At 58.7% G+C, this 20,111-nt stretch overlaps 1 protein-coding gene across 1 annotated transcript; it reads left to right on the top strand.

The window, feature by feature from the left end:
* On the top strand, positions 1,700 to 19,768 carry HR (HR, lysine demethylase and nuclear receptor corepressor; the record flags this gene model as incomplete). Its single annotated transcript, NM_001083930.1, is given in 21 exon segments — positions 1,700 to 2,552; positions 3,856 to 4,506; positions 5,639 to 6,289; positions 6,292 to 6,427; positions 7,945 to 8,095; positions 8,177 to 8,358; positions 9,734 to 9,901; positions 10,787 to 10,876; positions 11,054 to 11,169; positions 13,329 to 13,410; positions 13,777 to 13,940; positions 14,048 to 14,284; positions 14,462 to 14,627; positions 14,822 to 14,891; positions 15,061 to 15,191; positions 15,309 to 15,428; positions 15,526 to 15,641; positions 18,265 to 18,381; positions 18,384 to 18,428; positions 18,808 to 18,936; positions 19,070 to 19,768. Coding segments are annotated over 20 exon segments (3,546 nt in total). The 3' UTR covers positions 19,133 to 19,768.

The following is a 20,111-nucleotide window of genomic DNA, read 5'->3' as shown; positions in this document are numbered from 1 at the left end:
TGCTCTGTCCTCAGGCACAGAACAGTCGGCTACTAGGGCTCTGTGGGCCTGAGGCATGGGCAGTGGAGCAGGATGGGGAGCTGGGTGAGGGTGGAAAGGGGGTCCTCCCCCCCTCCCCCCATGACCCCCTGGGCATTTCAGGACCCTGTCCTGAACGTTCTGGTCTGGTCAGGAGACTGTGACCTGACAAAGCGACTTGGCAAAGGGGGCAAAGGGAGGTGTCTGTCCCACTCCCCTGGGACAATCCCCATCTCTTTAGGGATGACAGTGACAGGCCCTTGGGCCTGGGCTGGCCCAGCCTCCCAGCCTGCCCTGCCCAGCCTCTTCCAGGCCTCCAGCCACAGTAGTCTTCCCTGGACTCTCCCGCAAGCTTCGGCTGCCAGTGGACACCGAGCGGGGACCACAGGCATACCCCAGCCCCCCAGCCACATCCTTGAGCCGGCCTGGGGGCAGGAGGCTGGGGCTTGGGGCCTAGGCACTGGGGTCGGGGTTAGACCCTCCAGGAGAACTTCCCCTGGCCACCCCCCAGGGGAGCTGGGGGAGGAAGGCAGTGTTAACAACTCAGTCATGTAAACAACCCCACCAGCCTGTCCTGCCACAGACCGGCCTCCCTGGGGGGAGGCAAAGGGTCTGAGTGGGTCTATGTCAACGTGACCCAATCCGGCTGGTGCCTGCCCCTGCAGGCCTCCTCTCCCAGGACCCTGCCTCTTCTCACTGGTGCGGGGATCCCTGCCTTCCCTCCAGTCTCTTGGGAGGAAGGCTCCCTCCTGGCTCTTCATGGCTCCCCTCTCCAGGGATGGTGGTGTGACCTGGGATGAGGCCGGAGGCACCTGGGAAGTCAACTGGGAAGTCACCCCTTCAATGGAACAGGGGGGTGGATGGGGTGGTGCTGCCTCTGTCCCAGGCTGGGTGAAGGCAGTCCGAGGAAGGCTTCCTCTGGGAGGCAGGGGAGTCGTGGGTTGGGAGGTGGGTGCCTGAGGGGAAGGGAAGCGCCTGTTGGGCGTGTGGGTTTCTGTGTGTGTCTGAATCTGTCTGTGTGTGTTTGAATCTGTCTGTTTGTGTCTGTGCTCTGGAACCACCCCCGCAGAGGAGCCAGGATGCTTCCTCGGGTGGAGGGTGCCCTGCTTTCCCATTTCCTCTCCTCCTCTCTGCTCCCTCCCAGGGGCCACTCCCATGGGCTCCTCTCCAGTCCTGGGCCTGGAAACAGGAGGAGCATGGCTTGGGGGAGACCCCAGAACACCGGGCGGGAGCAGGTGATGGAGCACATCTGGTCCCACCTCCTCTCTGGACACTTGGTGAAACCGAGGCCCTTAGAGCAGGGACAGACTGAACCTAGACCCTTCTAGACCTGCTAAGGACACTGCCCTGGGAGGGGGCTTTGGACTGGAATGGTGAAGAGCAGCTTGGCCAGAGGAGGACCAGGCAGGGCAGACCTGGGCCAGTGGGTGTGCCCATGTTCCAGAGCTGGAGGAGCCAGTGGTCCAGCAGGCACAGGGTGGCTGGCGTGGGTCAGAGCGCCCATCACTGACCCGTGAGAACGCGACTGCCCCTGCCAGCTCTGGCACTGCCCCCTCCCACCCGCCCTGTCCTGGCACCCTAGGGGGCACCCCACCCCATCATGGCCTGGTCCGGCCCCTCCCGCCCTTTGCTCCAGTTCCCGGGCTTGGCACCTATAGTGGGGGTGCTGCCCGCCTGCCAGGCTCCGGGGCCGGGCCCACGGGAGGGTGGGGCGGCTGGGAAGCTGGCACGCTGCCCCGGGGGAGCCTCTCTCGGCAGGCGCCCGGGTGCCGCGGGGGGGAGGGGGGAACAAAGGGCTCATTCTCCCCGTGCGCAGCCGGTGGCATCGCCGGGGCGTTGGCGGAAGCCCCCGGGGCCCGGGAGGGGGCAGGCCCAGGCGGGGCCGCCGAGTCACGGGCTCCTGTTTCCCGCAGGGTGCTGGAGGAGGAAACCGGCGGAGCAGCTTCCCCACTCTCAGTTGCGCGTCTGGCGATGGCGATCAGAGGTCCTGCTGCGCTCTCCGCCGGGCTCTCCCTCCATTAGCCGCGCTGCGCCGTGTTGCGCCCCCGCTGGTGCCTCTCTCCCGGGTCGCGGGATCGGCCCCTCTTCCAGGCACGACCCCTTCCCCCCGGCCCCTCGGCCTTTCCCCCATCTCGGTCATCTCCGACCCGGGGCGCGAGTTCCCCCCGGCCCGGCTCCCTCTCTCCCTCCGGGGGCACCCGCTCCCTAGCCCCGGCCCGGTCCTCCCCGCGGCGCAGCACGGAGTCTCGGCGTCCCATGGCGCAACCCACGGCCTCGGCCCAGAAGCTGGTGCGGCCGATCCGCGCCGTGTGCCGCATCCTGCAGATCCCGGAGTCCGACCCCTCCAACCTGCGGCCCTAGAGCGCCCCCGCCACCCCGGGGGAAAGAGAGCGCGAGCGCGCTGAGCCGACGGCGGAGAACGAGTTCTTGCCAGCCAGCCGGGAGGCCCCGGAGTCAGCCCATGGGGAGAGGGCGCCCGGCGTCGGCCACCACGACCGTCGCCGCCCGCGCCACGCCCGGCCAGTGAAGCCCAGGTAAGCGCTGAGACCGGAGCCAGGAGCGCACCTTCTGGGGACGCCCGCAATAGCGCGTTTCTGAGCCGAGCCCGCGCCGCACGCAGGGAATGAGCCCCCTCTTGCTCCTGAGCTGGGCCACACCTCTGAAAGTTAGGATGCCCGTCGGGGCTGGACCGCGTCGGAGCAGTGGCCCCAGAAAACCTGAGCGCCCTCTGCCACTGGCTCCCTGAGTTCCCCCACCTCCTTCCTGGGGCTTGCCCAGTGTGCCGCCGCCGCCGCCCAGGGAGAGCGCCATGGCTCTGATGCCACCTGTCACCCTGGTCCTTTGCACGCACAGGTTCAATTTTCCCTCCTTTGCCTCTCTCTGGGGCCCAGCCCGCTTTCCCCGCCTCCTCCCCTCGCCCCCCCTTCCCGCGCTCCCGGCTGCAGTTACCAGCGTCCACCAGCGGCCCTGGCACTGCTGGCTGGACTGGGGCATCTTGACCTATCCCAGAGGAGGCCTCTTCACAGCCCTCTCCTGTGCTGGCTCACTCCTTCCTTAGGCGGCAGAGTTGGAGATCCCAGCCCCCAGCAGTTATCCTGGGCTCTGCCTCAGAAGCCAAGAAACTGTTATAGCGCTGAGAAGAGGCAGACTCGGTGCCGCCCAGGTGTAGGGAGCAATTCCAGCCAGTGGCCCGGCGTGGTGGCTCACTCCAGTGACACCAGCCTGCCCGTTAGCATTTCCCACCCAAACAAGCTCGTGTGGGGCTGGGGCTGGGGGTGGGGGAGCAGCACCCCCAGGAGCACAGCCAGCAGTGTGGGAAGAGGCCTCTGAGACTGCCCCTTCCCCTGCCCTGTTTTACACAAGTGTGCAGGAAGGCCCAGAGGAGTGACATGACTGGCCCAAGGTCCCACAGCAGGTGACTAGATCAGGGCCAGAAGCCATCCTTCTTGTGTCCCCGTGCAGTGCCTTCCACAGGGCTCATCTTTGGGGTTCTTGCCCCAGTGTCCCTCCCCATGGCTCGTGACCAGTTCCAGGCTCAACAAGGCCAGGCCAGGTCATTCTAGAAACAGCAGTCTCTGTTTGGGGGACTCTGGCCCAGGTGGGCTGTAAAGTCCTGGGCATGTGGGGGAAGGGGTGACCTCGCCACACTCGAGCAGGCCAGCCAGACAGGCCCTTTGGGTCTCATGTGGACAGGCAGGATGGAGCCCAGCTGTAGGCTGGCTTGCCTACTGGTATGGGGTGCCTTCGTGCTGTGGGGGTGGTGCCCACTCTGTACCAGGTGGTAGGGTACTTGGGGTCTGGGCCTAAGAAGCTCATATTTTGGTGATTATGCTCCAGGGACCCCCTCTGGGAGAGCCCCATGAGGGCAGGAGAGTGATGGAGAGTACGCCCATCTTCCTGAAGGAGACCCCAGCCTGGGAGAAGAGAGCCCCTGTGAACGGCATCGTGGGCCCGGAGCCGGATACCCCATCACGAGATGGCCTGCGCCCTGCGGCGCTGTGCCTGGGAGAGCCTGCTCCTTTCTGGAGGGGGTTCCTAAGCACCCCAGGATCCTGTCTCCCCCCTGGCTTCCCCCCAAGCCCCAAGGACACACTCCCACTGCTGGAAGGCGAAGGCCCCCGGAATGGGGAGAGGAAGGCTAGCTGGCTGGGCAACAAGGAGGAGCTGCGCTGGAAGGAGGCCATGCTTACCCATCCACTGGCTTTCTGCGGGTCAGCGTGCCTGCCTCGCTACAGCCCCTTGATGCCCGAGCATAACAGTGGCCATGCCAAGAGTGACCCTGTGGCCTTCCGGCCCTTGCACTGCCCCTTCCTTCTGGAGACCAAGATCCTAGAGCGAGCTCCCTTCTGGGTGCCCACCTGCTTGCCACCCTACCTAGTGTCCAGCCTGCCCCCAGAGCGTCCATGTGACTGGCCCCTGACCCCACACTCCTGGGTATACTCCGGGGGCCAGCCCAAAGTGCCCTCCGCCTTCAACTTAGGCAGCAAGGTGAGTGTTGGAGCAGAGAGGGTACCTGGGGCTCAGGCTATGCAAGGGGCCTCAGTGGTCCCCCAGTGACCCTGCCAGGGTTAAACCACTCTGATCTTCCATTTTAATGAAAAGATAAGGCGCTAGCCAGGCAGAGGCGGAACCTTCGGCTCAGACACAGTAAACCCCAAGCAACTCCTCTTCTGAGCAAAACCATCTCATTAGGCCTCCCTGTCTTTGGGTCGTTTCGGAAGTTGACTCACCCATTGTCCACCCTGAACGAGGCCCTGGGAACTGGGGCCTCAGAATGTGTGGTCTTGTCCTAGGGGGAGGGGCAGATGAGGCCCTCTGTCTGGGAGTGAGATGTTCAGGTGGCCCCATGGCCTGTGTCTGTGGCACTTCCCCCGCAAGTGAACTGCAGGGTCATCTCAGGGATGAAATGTAAAATACTATTATTATTATTATTATTAATTTTATTTTATTTATTTTTTCTGCTGTACAGCATGGGGACCAAGTTATACCTACATGTATACATTTTTTCCCCTCCCTTTGTTCTGTTGCGATATAAGTATCTAGACATAGTTCTCAAAAAATATGTATATATATATTTTTTGTCTTTTTGCCTTTTCTAGGGCTGCTTCCACGGCATATGGAGGTTCCCAGGCTAGGGGTCGAATCGAAGCTGTAACCGCAATGCGGGATCTGAGCCGCATCTGCAACCTTCACCACAGCTCACGGCAACGCCGGGTCCTTAACCCACTGAGAAAGGCCAGGGATGGAACCTGCAACCTCATGGTTCCTAGTCGGATTCGTTAACCTCTGCGCCACAACAGGAACTCCTCAAAAAATATTTTTAATCCACTATGGTACAGGGCACCACCCCACCTGAATACATTCTGGAGGCCCTTTGACTGTGCCGGGCATTAACCATTTAGCTGCTGGATTATGGAGAGGTCTGAGAAATCCTGGGGAAGGATCGGGGGCTGTGAGGGAAGCAGTTAGGGGACCAGTGCTATTAACCGGTGTGTTCTGCAGTATTTTCACAATCCTTAAAGCCACATAGGTGGATACCTTCTGGTTGTTGGTTCTGCTTGTCCGTTTAATCCCTGGGAACCAACGTCAGCACTGGCTTAATCCCTTCTCTTCTTTTTAGGGCTTTTACCACAAGGATCCAAGCCTTCTCAGGCTGGCAAAGGAGCCGCTGGCAAGTGCAGAACCTGGGTCGCTGGGCTTAGCCGCTGGCGGGCATCCCCAGAGAACTGGGGAGGTGGCATGCCCTTCTTTCCACCAGAGGGATGGAGAGACAGGAGTCAGCAGGCATCAGAATCTTTGCCCCCTTCTCCTGGGTCATCCAGACACTGTTCCCCGGACCCCGTGGCCCGCCTGTTCCCCAGGCCTGGTTCATACTCTTGGCGACGGTTGGGCTGTACCAGGAGGTGGGAGCCTTGGGTACCACTTGGGGCCATCAGCCTCATCAAGGGGCCCCTCTCCTGGGCCTCCTACCCCCCGGGTGGGCTGTTGCTCATCTCACCCACCAGCTGGAGATGGAGGTCTTGACCCTTGTGGGAAGTGCCAGGAGGACCTGGAGCGAGGCTCTGGTGGGCCAAATGAATCCAGTGAGGAAGCCAGCAAGGCCCCTGGTCCCAGGGCCTGCCTGCCCAGCCATCACACCAAGCTGAAGAAGACGTGGCTCACACGACACTCTGAGCAGTTTGGCTGCCCAGACAGCTGCCTTGGGGAGGAAGAGAGCCCAGCTACCCAGCTGCGGGCCCTCAAGAGGGCAAGCAGCCCTGGGGTCCAGGGAGCGTGGACAGCCCAGCCGCCAAGCGCCCGCCGGATCCCTTCCCAGGCAGCGTGGGGCAGGGGGCCAGAGGCTGGCAGGAGGGGCTGGACTCGTCATTTGGGAATGAGGCGGAGGCAAAACAGCATGATGACCCCACAGGTAAGGGAGCAGGGGAGGGGCTGCAGGCGCCCAGCCCGTGAGGGTTTGGGGTTGGGGCTTTTGCAGAAGGGGGGGGGTGTCAGTAGGTCCTTTACAAGTGGGTCACACCCAGCTATCTGATTGCCCACCTGGATGGAATAGCTCTCTGGAAGTTCCTTAGCATCTATAGGCCAGAGCCTTCCAGCAAGTGACTTCTCTTCTCATCTGCCTCCTCCCAAGCCATGGCGTGTTGGTAATGGTATAATGACAGTGTCCAGTGTGTGGATTCTGGAGTCAGAGTGCCTGGGTCCTGACTTTGCTGATGTGGTGCTGTGTGACCTTGGGCTAGTTACTTCACCTCTCTGGGCTACAGTTTATTCATCTACAAAGTGGGGATAAAGACAGCACCTGCCTCAAAGAGATGGCGGCCAAGATGCATGATATCACTCACCTTTGGCGCCCTTAGTAAGGACTCAGTGAACAGTCACCTTTGTGATTATTTGTGCCACAAATCCCCTGTCTGGGGGAGGGGGGACTGCTTCTCCTGAAGGACCTCAGGAACGAACAGCAATTCGCTGGGCCGACTGGACCATGGAAACTCAGTTTGGACTCTGCCAGTGTTAGGACTTGGGCATGTCCTGGACCTCTGTCACGCTGTGTCCTTCACGGAAGTTTCTGGCACTGCCAGGCCCAGTCTCAGTTCTTCAGGATCATCTCAGTTTCTTGGCCTCCTGGATTGCTGGGCCTGGACCAGGCCCTTGCTGGCCTTGCCCAGGCACCCCTGCACCTGGCGTGGGTCTGTCTCTGCTCTCCCGGGCCTCTGCCTGCACCGGGAAGCTGTGGGTCCCTCCGCCTTCTTGGGTTACTGCACCTGTGGCCTGTGTTGAAACTCTCCGGCCTTCTCACCTTCCAGTGCCCTCCGTCCATGTCGGGATTGTCTCTTCACGCTGTCACTAAGCCAACAGTATCACTGAGCGCAAAGCAGAGCTAGCCCAAGTCTATACCAACTGGATCCTGCGCCCCAGCTGCCCCAACCTGAGGCCCAACATAGCAGAGTCCTCCTCTCGGCCCGTCAGTCCATGTCAGGGCATTCTCAGGCTCCTGTTCAGCCTTTGTGAAGTTTTGGGCTGCCTTTGGCTTGTTCCAAATCAGGCCTCAAAGACTGGGACCTAGGGGCTGGGTTGGCTCTGCCTGGGGACGAACTGGGTACTAAGGCAGGGCCTGGGCTACGCGGAAGCCCAGGAAGCCCAGACTTTTTTTTTTTTTTTTTTTTTTTTGCTTTTTAGGACCGTACCCAAGGCATATGGAGGTTCGCAGGCTAGGGGTCTATCAGAGCTGCAGCTGCCAGCCTACACCACAGCCACAGCCGTGTCTGTGACGTGTGCTACAGCTCGTAGCAACGCCAGATCCTTAACCCACCGAGCAAGGCCAGGGATTGAACCCGCATCTTCATGGATACTAGTTGGATTTGTAGCCCGCTGAGCCACGATGGGAACTCCCAAAGCCCAGACTCCTGACCAGCTGTGTTGTCCCTTCAGGACCCCGAGATGGCAGTGCCAGCCTCCAGGACCCTGGGCTTCAGGACACACCTGGCACAGCTCCCCCAGCAGGCGTCACCCAGTGCCAAAGCTGTGCCCGGGCAGTTGGTGAGGCAGGAGGGCTGTCCTGCCATGCCCAGCCTGTGCCCAGGTGAGCCACTGCCCCTGGATGGCTCCAGCATCATCCCCCCAGTGGGGGTCCCCCCCTCACCTTCCTCTGCCCTGCCTGCAGATTGCCTCCTGGGGGGGAGCCACAGCAGGACGAAGACGCCAGCTCTGCAGAGGGAGGAGGGTCTGGCCTGGAGGCCGGGCTCAGCGTGGGCCTCGCCAAGCACCTGCTCAGTGCTCTGGGAGACCGACTGTGCCGCCTGCTGCGGAGGGAGCGGGAGGCCCTGGCCTGGGCCCAGCGGGAAGGTGAGCAGGAGCCACCGGGCCTTCAGGACCCCAGAAGGGCCAGGCCTGTGTCCGTGCTTTCACAAGGAGCACGGGCCCTCCCACCGCCCTTAGTCCTGCCTCAGGCTTGCCAGCTCAGGAGAGCTGCTGCCCTGCTTTGTGCTTGTTCCCAGCTCAGGCTCTGAGTCAACTTGTATTCCGAAGTTTCTGGCCTGGGCGGGGGATGTTGTGAAGGTGTAAAACCTGGTCTGGCCCAACTCTCTAAGAGCTTTGGGCTTGTTAGGGAAACAAGACTGAGTGCCAGTGTGTCTGCAAGAGCAGCTGGAGGTGGGGGAGCTCCCGCCGGCTTTTGGAAGGCTTCTGGGGTGGCTGGCTCTCGGGCCCTGGGGGGCTGTTAGGATTGGGGCTGAGGTTAGAGGCCGATGGAGGCCAGGTGATCGGCTAGTCCATCTAGCTCCAGGCTCTCCCTCCTGTGTCCCTTCCTGAAAATGGTGGAAAACACACACCTGCGGTCCTATCCCTCCCTAGGTAGAGCCTGCTGGTGGCTCGCTCTTGTCCCAGAAAGTCCACCCCTTCCCTCTTCACAGCCAGCCCCTGTCCACTCTGCCACTCCCTCCGCCTGGATTCCCGGCGCACCGCATCACTGGCTCACTCGAGCTGCTCCACCCTCTTGGGCCTTGGCACCCTCTGTTCCCTCTGTCTGGAATGCCCTTCCCCTCCCTTCCTACCTGATGAATGAAAACTTACTCATCACTCAGGGCCCATTTGTGTGGCTGTCCCCACCCTCATCCTTCCATCCCACTCCAGCATCCACCCCGGGGATGCCCTGATCACCGCCATGCTTATGGGTCCATCTCCCCCCTTGCGATGTGAGTGCTGGGAGGGAAAGCATCAGGTCTTGAGCAGCTCTGAATCCTCAGCACCCAGCTTGGGAGGGACAAGTGTTTGTTGAATGAGTAAATGAGCGTGCGCTCACTGGCGTCCTCCCACTTACCAACCAGGCTTAGGGTGAGACTCGGGGAGGGAGCAGCCTGTTGAGGCTTCCACTTCTGAGATCCAGGGTTCCCTGAGGAAACACCACTTGGGAGGGAGGAAGGAAGGGAGGGAGTGGAAGGGAGGGAGTGGGTGAAGGGCTGTGTTGAGAGTGGATTGGGAAACCCTGGGGCAGGCTCTGGGGAGGTGCAGCCTGCATGGTCTTGGGAGGGTTGGCCAGAGATGAGGGCGCTGCAGGGCGGCTGACCAGGAAGTGGGGTGGCTATGAGGGGCCTGTCTCTTTTCTGGGGCAGCGCCCCCCTCAGTGGAAACCTCTCCTATTTCTGTCCATCCCAGCCTAGAGCCCTCCCACATGAGGCCACTGGCCTGAGGTCCCTCTGACCCTGTTCTCTCCCACGGTCAGCAGGCCAAGGGCCAGCCGGGACAGAGGACAACCCAGGTATCCTGCGCTGCTGCAGCCGCTGCCACCATGGACTCTTCAACACCCACTGGCGATGTCCCCGCTGCAGCCACCGTCTCTGTGTGGCCTGTGGTCGCGTGGCGGGTGCTGGGAAGGCCAGGGAGAAAGCAGGTAGGGAGAGAGCTGGGGCCCTCGGAAGGGCTGCTCTGAAGTTTATGGCCATTTCTTGGCTGCCTCTCCCCAAGAAAGCCTCCCTCCCCAGCCCTGGGTCAGCCACCACTGCTCACTGCCCCTTAGAGCAGGCCTTTCCCTCTCCCAGATCAGGGAGCCATGCCCTGTCTTGTCCACCCTTAGAAGAAGTCAGGTGCCTCCTCTCTGCTTCTCACTTTGCTCAGCTTGCACCTTTTTAAACCTTACAACATGGTGAGGTGGGTATTATTGCCTCCAATTGCTAAATACGGAAAACTCAGAGAAGTTAAGTGACTTGTCCAAGGTCATGCAGCCGGTAAATGTTGGGTCCGGGTTTAAAGTCAGGTCTGCTGGCTCATGATGCTATGGAACATCGTGAGTGTAATTAATGCCCCTGAATTATATATAAGATTAAAATGGCAAATTTGATGTTATGTTTATTTTACTACAACTTTTCAACATTAATAAAGTTATATATCAAAACCCCAAATAAATAAATAAATAAATAAAGTCAGGTCTTCCGATTCCAAGTCCTGCTCTTTTCATGGTTCTCAGCTTTCTCTCCCTTGGCTCAACTGCCATCTCAACACTTGAAATTTCCCGGTGTTCCCTGGTCAGAAACCTTTCGGAACACCGTATTCTGCATGATCATCTTGCATCTTGCAATGCACATCTGCAGATTAAAGGCTCCCTGTTCTATAAGCAAAGGATCCTGTGTCACTACTGAACCTGTTTCCTGGAAAGCCTGTGTTTTATAGATTGTCAAGGCCCCCGATTTAGATATCATGCCCTTGCTCTTCTTCCCTGACCTTAACCTTGGTTTACCTTGATTTCCTAACCTGCAGCTTCTCCCTTCCTATCCCACAGGCTCTCAGGAGCAGTCCACAGAGAAGTGTGCCCAGGAGGCTGGGCACAGTTCCTGCTCCCTGATGCTTACCCAGTTTGTCTCCAGCCAGGGTGAGCCCTCTTGCGGGGTGGGATGGACAGAGGGCAGGTCCCAGGGGAGACCAGCTTCCTATGTGGATGTCCCTCAGCCTGGTCCTATGCTGTCCTGGGCGGTGAGGCCAAGCAGCATAGGTGTGGCCTCCTGTCTGCTCTTACTGGCAAATTCCATCTCCCCTTCCCCCCTCACAGCTTTGGCAGAACTGAGCACGGCAATGCACCAGGTCTGGGTCAAGTTTGACATTCGAGGGCACTGTCCCTGCAAAGCTGAGGCCCGGGTATGGACCCCTGTGGATGGGGGCCAGCAGGTAAGAAGTGGGGCACGGGAGGGCTCACTAGCCAGTGGGCCCCAGGAGAGGGCAGTGTGACTGCAAATGACTGACCTTAGCAGGGTTTGGTCCTCTGCTTTGGTTTTTGTTTCTTTTGGGGGGCTGCCCGAGGCATATGGAGTTCCCAGGTCAGGGATCAGATCTGAGCTGTAGTTGCAACCTAAGCTGTAGGTGTGGCATCACTGGATACTTAGCCTATTGTGCCCAGCCGGGGATTGAACCTGCACCCCAGCTCTTCCAAGATGCCACTGATCTCATTGTACCATAGCGGGAACTTCTGTTCCTTTGCCTTTGATGGGAATGAAGAGGGACATGGAAGTTGGGTGAAACCAGGCTACTTTTTGCCTTCCCCTGGGGCTGAGGGTCCATGGAGTGAGCTCTAGCGTCTGCCCCACCTCTCCTCATCCTGCCCAGCAGAAGTTCTCACTCTGCCTGCCCAGAGCTCCCACCCTTTTTGTGCACATTCCAGCATCTTTTTTTTTTTTTTTTCTATTTTAGGGCCATACATGAGGCATATGGAAGTTCTTAGGCTAGGAGTCGAATCAGAGCGACAGCTGCTGACCTATGCCACAGCCACAGCAATGTGGGATCTGAGCCACGTCTTCGACCTACACAGCTCACCACAACGCTGGATCCTTAACCCACTGAGTGAGGCCAGAGATAGAACTCGCAACCTTATAGATCTTAGTCGGGTTTGTTAACTGCTGACCCACGGAGGGAGCTCCCATTCCAGCATCTTGCTAGAGCTGCTGGCTGGAAGTCATATCTCTCTACTCACCAGGCACTGATTCCTGCCCGCAAATTGTTGGCCCACATTCTCAGTATTCCCGCACCTGACGCAGAGCATGTGCTCAGTATGCATCTTACTAAGTTTTTTTTTTTTAATGAAGTTCATGCTTTTATGATAAAAAGCTTTTATTCAAGAAATTGTTTATTGACTGCCTTTCAAGTGTCAGACACTGTGAACTGTCCCACTGTGGAAAATTTGGAAAATACAGACAAGAATAAGGAAGAAAAGTGCTCCCTCATGGTGCAGTGGTTAAGGATCTAGTGTGGTCACTGCTGTGGCTCTGGTTATAGCTATGGCGAGGGTTCGAGCCCTGGCCCAGGAACTTCCACATGCCATGGGTGCTGCCAAAAAAATAATAAAAGAGTAAGGAAGAAAAACAGCAATGGCCTATAATGCCACCATTATCATTTTGACATATTTCTTTTATTTTTTACCTTTTCTAGGGCTGCACCCATGGCACATGGAGGTTCCCAGGCTAGGGGTCTAATCAGAGCTGTAGCTGCTGGCCTACGCCACAGCCGCAGCAATGCCAGATCCGAGCTGTTTCTTCAACCTACACCACAGTTCATGGTAATGCCGGATCCTTAACCCACTGAGTGAGGCCAGGGATCGAACCTACAACCTCATGGTTCCTGGTCGGATTTGTTAACCACTGAGCCACGATGGGAACTCCACATTTTGGCATATTTCTTTCCAGTCTTTTGCCTATATATTTATTGCAGTCCCCCCCCCTTTTTTTTTTTTTGTCTTTTTTTTTTTTGCTATTTCTTGGGCCACTCCGGCGGCATATGGAGGTTCCCAGGCTAGGGGTCTAATCAGAGCTGTAGCTGCTGGCCTAGGCCACAGCCGCAGCAATGCCATATCCAGCTGTTTCTTCAATCTACACCACAGCTCACAGCAATGCCGGATCGTTAACCCACTGAGCAAGGCAGGGACCGAACCCGCAACCTCGTGGTTCCTAGTCGGATTCGTTAACCACTGTGCCACGATGGGAACTCCTGCAGTCCCTTTTAAGTATACTTTATTTATTTATTTATTTGCCTTTTTAGAGCTGCAGCCGTGGCATATGGAGTTTCTCAGGCTAGGGGTCGAATCGGAGCTGTAGCCACTGGTTCCTAGTCAGATTTGTTTCCGTTGCACCACAACGGAAACTCCTAAGTATACTTCAGATCGTACTCTGTACATAAGGTCCATGGCCAATGTTTTTCCACGTAATGTGACATTTTGCTCCTTATAAACATGATTTTGGGACTTGCAAGAGTTCACTGTTAATACTTGTGGTTGAATTGTACTGAGTTGCACCTGCCATTTTTAAATTTCTGGTTGGATTGGGGGGTGTATTTAACAGAAGGAGCCGACAGAGAAAACTCCCCCAACTCCACAACCTTCCTGCAACGGGGATACCAACAGGACCAAGGACATCAAAGAAGGTGAGCAGCTCCCTGCCCCTCGCTCAGACTATGCGGGAGAGGCTGGGCCAGGTTGGGGTCCCCAGGAGAGACTGGAATTGCTTTAGCCACCCCCCAACTCATTCCAAAGAAAATAAATCTAAATAAAATCTAGGCCAAGCCTCCTAACCCTTCTCCAGGCAGCCCCCCGTTCTGAGCCCCTCCTTTGGAGATGTCCTGGAGAAGCTGGCAGCAAAGCCGATGGGAGGCGAGCATACCCAGAGCAGAGCTGAGATGGGCTATGCCAGTGAGGACAGAGCAGACTCAGCCAGGAGATGAGGGACGAGCACGTGGGCAACGGAGCCTCAGGAGAAAGGTGAAGCTCCTCACCGCTCTCCTCCCTAACAGAGACCCCGGACTCCACAGAGACCCCGGCAGAGGACCGTGCCGGCCGAGGGCCCTTGCCTTGTCCCTCTCTATGTGAACTGCTGGCCTCCACTGCTGTCAAACTCTGCTTGGGGCATGAACGGATACACATGGCCTTTGCCCCTGTCACTCCGGCCCTGCCCAGCGTGAGCAAAGGGAGGGTTGGGGTCTGGAGCGGAGGCTGGGCCAGCCTTCCCTGCAGGGTCAGATGGGTCCTGAGCCCTCCTGCCCCTCCCTCGCTCCCTCCCTGCAGGACGACCGCATCACCAACATCCTGGACAGCATCATCGCGCAGGTAGTGGAACGGAAGATACAGGAGAAAGCCCTGGGGCCGGGGCTGCGAGGGGGGCCGGGCCTGCGCAAGGGCCTGGGCCTGCCTCTCTCACCAGTGCGGCTCCGGCTGCCTCCTCCCGGGCCTTTGCTGTGGCTGCAGGAACCCAGGCCTCAGAGAGGCTTCCATCTCTTCCAGGAGCACTGGAGGCAGGGCCAGGTGAGACTCTTCTCCTCCGCGCTCCCGGGTCCCGTAGCCCAGGCAGACATGGTCTGTCCCTCAGAGGAAAAAACACGGCCTGTCCCTGCGCTGTCCTGGTGCCCCTACAACATGCTCCAGTCTGGCGGTGTTGGGTACCCCATCCATTCTCCTTGTGTCCCCCTTTCTCCATGACAGCCCGTGTTGGTGTCAGGGATTCAGAAGACACTGCAAAGCCACCTGTGGGAGACAGAAGCTCTTGGGGCACTTGGAGGCCAAGTGCACGCCCTCACTCCCCTCGGGCCTCCCCAGTCCACGAGCCTGGGCAGCACAGCATTCTGGGAGGGATTCTCCCGGCCTGAGAGTAAGCATCCCTGACGTGGATAGAGGAGGAGCTGGGAGCTGGAGCCGGGGGCAGTGGAGTCCCAGGGTGGCCCTGGGGCAGCTGGAAGCAGAGCCCAATGCAGAAGCTGGACTGGGTCACTGACAGAGGAGTAGGGGCCTCTGGACCAAGGTGGTTCCTCCCTGGGCCAATGGCCTTTCTGTCTCCTCCCCTAGCTCGCCCAAAGTCAGACGAGGGCTCGGTCTTGTTGCTGCACAGAGCTCTTGGGGACGAGGACGCCAGCAGGTGTGTGGTACCAAGGACAGTCCGGGCCCCCCTTCCTTGCCTCCTTGGTGCTGTGAGCCTCAATGCTCTGTGCTTGCCCGGGGGAGTTACCATAGTCTCAGGGGCTTTGACGGGGTCTCTGGTACCTGGGTTGAGCCTGCTGGGCTTGCCCCCTCCCCCACATACACAGGGTGGAGAACCTGGCTGCCAGCCTGCCACTCCCGGAGTACTGTGCCCACCATGGGAAACTCAACCTGGCTTCCTACCTCCCACCGGGCCCTGGCCTGCGCCCACTGGTGCCCCAGCTATGGGCAGCCTATGGTAAGTGTCCATTCTACTCTTACCCAGTGTCCACTCCCTCCCTGGCATCAGTATGTGTGCATCTGTGCCAAGGTCATGGGGCCCCTTCCCAGCTGTTCTTTCTCTACCTCCATGCAGGTGTGAGCCCACACTGTGGGCATCTGGGGACCAAGAACCTCTGTGTGGAGGTGACTGACCTGGTCAGTGTCCTGGTACGTGCTGAAGCCCCACTGCCCACCTGGCACCGGGCACAGAAAGGTGCGTCCTTGGCTGTAAGCAGGGGTGGGCATGAGCTCCAGACGCGAGGTGCTCTCTGTGGGCCCCCGGCCCTCCTGAGCCGTCTTTCTCCCTCCAGACTTCCTCTCAGGCCTGGATGGGGAGGGACTCTGGTCTCCAGGCAGCCAGGTCAGCACCGTGTGGCATGTGTTCCGGGCACAGGACACCCAGCGCATCCGCCGCTTTCTCCAGATGGTGAGGAGGGAGCTGGGAGCCCTCCCCTTCCCCTCCCAGCCCCAGAAGCTCTCCCTCTGTATGTGTGCCCCGTGTGCTCGCTCCCCGCCTCAGGTGAGCTGGACTCAACAGGTGCAGGGAAGGTCGACTGGGCCCTTGTGAGAAGCATGTGGTGGGGTGCATAGAAAGAGCAGAGTGTGGAGTTCCCATTGTGGCTCAGCAGGTTAAGAACCCGACTGGTATCCATGAGGATAAGTGTTTGATTCCTGGCCTCGCTCAGTGCATTAAAGATCTGGTGTTGCTGTGAGCTGTGGTGTAGGTCGCAGATGCAGCTCCGATTTGACCCCTAGTCTGGAAACTTCCATATGCTGCAGGTACGGCCCTGAAAAAAAAAAAAAAGAAGAAGAAGAAGAAGGGGAAAAAAAAGGAAAGAGCAGGGGGCCTAGGCAGACCTAGAGATGAAATAAGAATTGCCATAGGCTGGGCACTGTGCTGAGGGCCTTGGGTCCATTGTCCATGTTAATTGTCACAACTAGGCTGTGCAGTTGGTACTGCTGCTTTCCCATTTTGCAGATAAAAACACTGAGGCTGGGTGTTAAAGTTGGGACCTGAGCTTGTGGCTGTTCCCAGCCCGTGTGGCTTTACGTCTCCTGGGGGCAGGCAGCCTTCCCTTCATGGGCTCCTGTGGAGGGGGGGGGCGGGGGGGCGGGGGCTGGCAGGGGGCAACCAGAAGCTCACCTGAGAACCTCCTCTGGGCATCTGCACCTCACCTGGAGGTTCTCTTTGAGGTCCTAGCAAGTAAAAGCTGAGGGGGGCATCATGGTAGGTAGAGGGAGAGACAGCACAAGGAGGGGGCAGAGAAGGAGAAGAGGAGGGGTGAGCAGGAGTCAGGAAGCTCTGGAGCGGGGGAGGCGCCATGGTTCAAAGTCCAGCTGAGCCCTGGCTGTTCTTGGGGAGAGATGTCCACCAGGAGTCACCCCTGCTCAGGCACAGGAATGTGTGGGTGCCCAGGAGAGATGCAGATATGTGGACAGACTCACCCAGCTCTGCAGATGCCCACAGGTGCTGGGATGCTGACATACACAGATGGCCTTGTCTGGTCTGGGTGTGGTTGGCTGTGAGCAGTCCCAGATGGCCAAACCCAGTGATTCATGGGGAAACTCTGGGGGGCATATTCTTCTCCCTGGGTGGCCTGGGAAATACTGCTCCAGTTCCAGGTTGGGCATCCTTGGCACCTGCCTGAGGTTACCTAGGGTCCAACCTGATTCACTCGCCTCCTCTCTCCCCGTGGCACAATCTTGAGGCCTGAGCCCTAACACCAGGGGTAACCTGCTGAAAGGGTAGGTGGAGCTGGGAGCCAGCTGGAGCACAATGCAGGTGTCATCTGGGCCCTGGCCTCCACAAGTCCCCCATCTGCCCAAAGAGCTCCCTGTTCTGGGTGGGTTGGTAAAGGCTCCCAAAGCTGTGCCTGCTTTCGAGGCCTTGGCCTGGACTGTCAAGCCCATCCACCCCCCCAAATCAGAACTTCTGTGTGGCCGTGCCTTTCTTGGATCTGGGGTCTTTGAAGAATCTGTTGAATGCTTCGGATGTCTTCCCAGAGACACAAAGCTACCTACTCACCTACCATTTAGCACATAGTTCAGGGCATTCACAGGACTCCACAGGTTAAGAGCTCCTGGTGGGGAGTTCCCATCACGACTCAGCGGGTTAAGAACTAGTATCCATGAGGACACGGGTTCAGTCCCTGGCCTCACTCAGTGAGTTAAGGATCCAGCATTGCCATGAGCTGTGGTGTAGGTTGCAGATGCAGCTCGGATCACACGTTGCTGTGGCTGTGGTATAGGCCAGTAGCTACAGCTCTGATTTGACCCCTAGCCTGGAAACTTCCATATGCCACGGGTGCAGCCCTAAAAAAAAAAAAAAAAAAAAAAAAAAAAAATTAAAAAAGCTCCTGGTGGAGATGGTTTATGAGTTGGAATTATACAGACCTTGGACAAAGGGGTAGCTTTGAAGGAGGGAACAGAGGGCTCAGGTCGAGGGACACAGAAGCTATCAAGGCATCCAGCCCAGGGAGTTCCCACTGTGGCTCAGCGGAAACGAATCTGACTAGTATCCATGAGGATGCGGGTTTGATCCCTGGCCTCACTCAGTGGGTTAGGTATCCGGCATTGCCATGAGCTGTGGTATAGGTTGTAGACGCAGCTCAGATCTGGTGTTGGTGTGGCTGTGGTGTAGGCCAGCGGCTGTAACCCCGACCAGACCCTTAGCCTGGGAACTTCCATATGTCCCAGGTGCAGCCCTAAAAAGAAAAAAGAAAAAAAAAAAAAAAAGACCCCCCTCGCCCCCCCGCACCGTGGCATCCGGCCCAGAAAGAGCAGGGATTTAGACCCCCAGTCAGAGCCCTTAATCCTTTCCTCTAAGCTCCTTTCAGCCAAATCTCTGTTCTGCCAACCTGAGCAGCCCCCAGCCCCTTGCCACCCTGCCCCTTTCTCTCCCTATGGCCTCCCAGCCTGCCTGCCCTTGAGACTCGACCGCCCACCTCAGCTCTTTCCTGTGCTCTGGCCTTGGGGCAGCCGAGGCCACACCTTCCTGTACCCCTGCCCTAGCCCTCCCCCTTTGCTCATTCCCCCTTCTCTTCTTAAAGGTGTGCCCGGCTGGGGCAGGAAACTTGGAGCCTGGCACCCCGGGCAGCTGCTACCTGGATGCCAGGCTGCGGCGGCGCCTGCGGGAAGAGTGGGGCGTGAGCTGCTGGACTCTGCTGCAGCTCCTGGAGAGGCCGTGCTGGTGCCTGCCGGGGCTCCCCATCAGGTGCTTCCCCAGCGTGGGGCGGGGATCTGCAGAGCTCAGAATCTCAGAAGCCTTCCCGGGCCTGTTGTACTGCTGGGGAGGGCAGGCAGTCACATCTCCATTGTAGTGAAGAGAAACGGAGTGATCTTGAAGTCGTCAAGCCAGTTGGGCTTTGGGCTTTGTGCTGGTTCTGCCTGTATCTCTGGCATCCCCTGGGCTGGGTTTTGGCCACACACTTTGGGGTGCCTGGTGCTGGAATCAGGGCCTCTGCTCTCTGAGAGCTGGGCGGGGGTCATTATGGGAAACAGATCTCAGCGATGAGAGGGGCAGGCCATGTCATCCTGGGTCTCTGCTGACACAGAGACACCCCCCCCCACCCCGCGCCCCATCTCTGGCACAGGTGCAGGGCCTGGTAAGCACAGTGAGCATCACTCAGCACTTCCTGTCCCCCGAGACCTCTGCCCTCTCCACTCAGCTCTGCCACCAGGGTCCCAGCCTGCCCCCTGACTGCCGCCTGCTTTATGCCCAGGTGAGTGTGACCCTGGCTGGGAACCTGGATGTACTGCCTGAGTCCCCCCACAGGCCCAGGAAGGGTGTTCTTGGTGGGTGGGGGGAGACCAGGGATGTGACTGTAAACTCCTTGTTCTCTCTCTTTCTCCTAGATGGACTGGGCTGTGTTCCAAGCAGTGAAGGTGGCTGTGGGGACATTGCAGAACGCTAAATAGGGGGACCCCAGGTGTCCGGGGTAGGGGTGGGAGGCAGGCAGACCAGTGCACAGCTTCAGCAGAGAACGGCAACTAGGATCTTGGGGACTTTGGGTCAATGCCCCAAGTACCACTCTGGGCACAAGCAGGGCACCCCGTTCCCTGTCCCTGACCTAGGCCCTAATGCCAACGACCACAGTGCCACCGAAGCTTCACTGGCCCTTGCAGGCTGGCACCTGCTCTGCCCTAGAGTCCCTCTCCATGGTACCAGACCCGCACTGGGGGTAGTTGTCTCCCTCCAACCCCTGCCCCCCAACCCAGGAGACAAACAGACTTTCCTTGGGGGACCTCGGAAATCACTCTGGCTTAAGCAACACCTTCTTTTGCTGCCTCATCTCCTGCTGTCTCACCTGTGCCCGAGCTCTGCTTACACCATCCACATCCTCCCGGGCTCCGGGGCGGCCCTGCGCACTGCAGGCATGCTGGATGAGGGGCCACTGACATCTGGCCCTCTTGTCAGAGAGCTGTGAAGTATGCAGAGGGGGTGTCATCAGGACACTGCCCAGGCTTGGCTTGGGGGGATGACACAGGCAAGACCCTGTCCTGCTCCTTCCTCTCACCTCCTCTCAATTTCCATTAAAGTTTCTTGTTTTGTGATTGCTGCCATGATGCTGTGTGGTGGGCCCTGCTCCCACAGACCAAATAGATCGGGGAAGGTGGGACAGCGGGAGGGGGCTGAGGAGGTGGTGACAGGGACGTCAAACACCACTGCCTGCTCTTCTTAGGGGGGGAAGCTGAGTCCTCCCTCTCACTGAGGGCACTGTGCCCTTGAGGACTCTCCTGACAGTGACCACGGGCCAGGCAGAGGCTGGGTCACAGCAGCAAGGCGATCTCCCTGTGGGTGTGGCACCAAAGGCTCCCCGCAAACTCCAGGCTACCCCATCTCTTGTCTGACCTGACCTGGAACGCCGCGAGGCTGGCCTAGGCGAGCCCCTGCCCA

Source organism: Sus scrofa, chromosome 14 (assembly GCF_000003025.6).
Source record: "Sus scrofa isolate TJ Tabasco breed Duroc chromosome 14, Sscrofa11.1, whole genome shotgun sequence".
In the NCBI taxonomy this organism is placed as follows: domain Eukaryota; kingdom Metazoa; phylum Chordata; class Mammalia; order Artiodactyla; family Suidae; genus Sus; species Sus scrofa.
The sequence above is the reverse complement of the archived record's forward strand: the minus strand, read 5'-3'. Positions and strand labels throughout refer to the sequence as shown.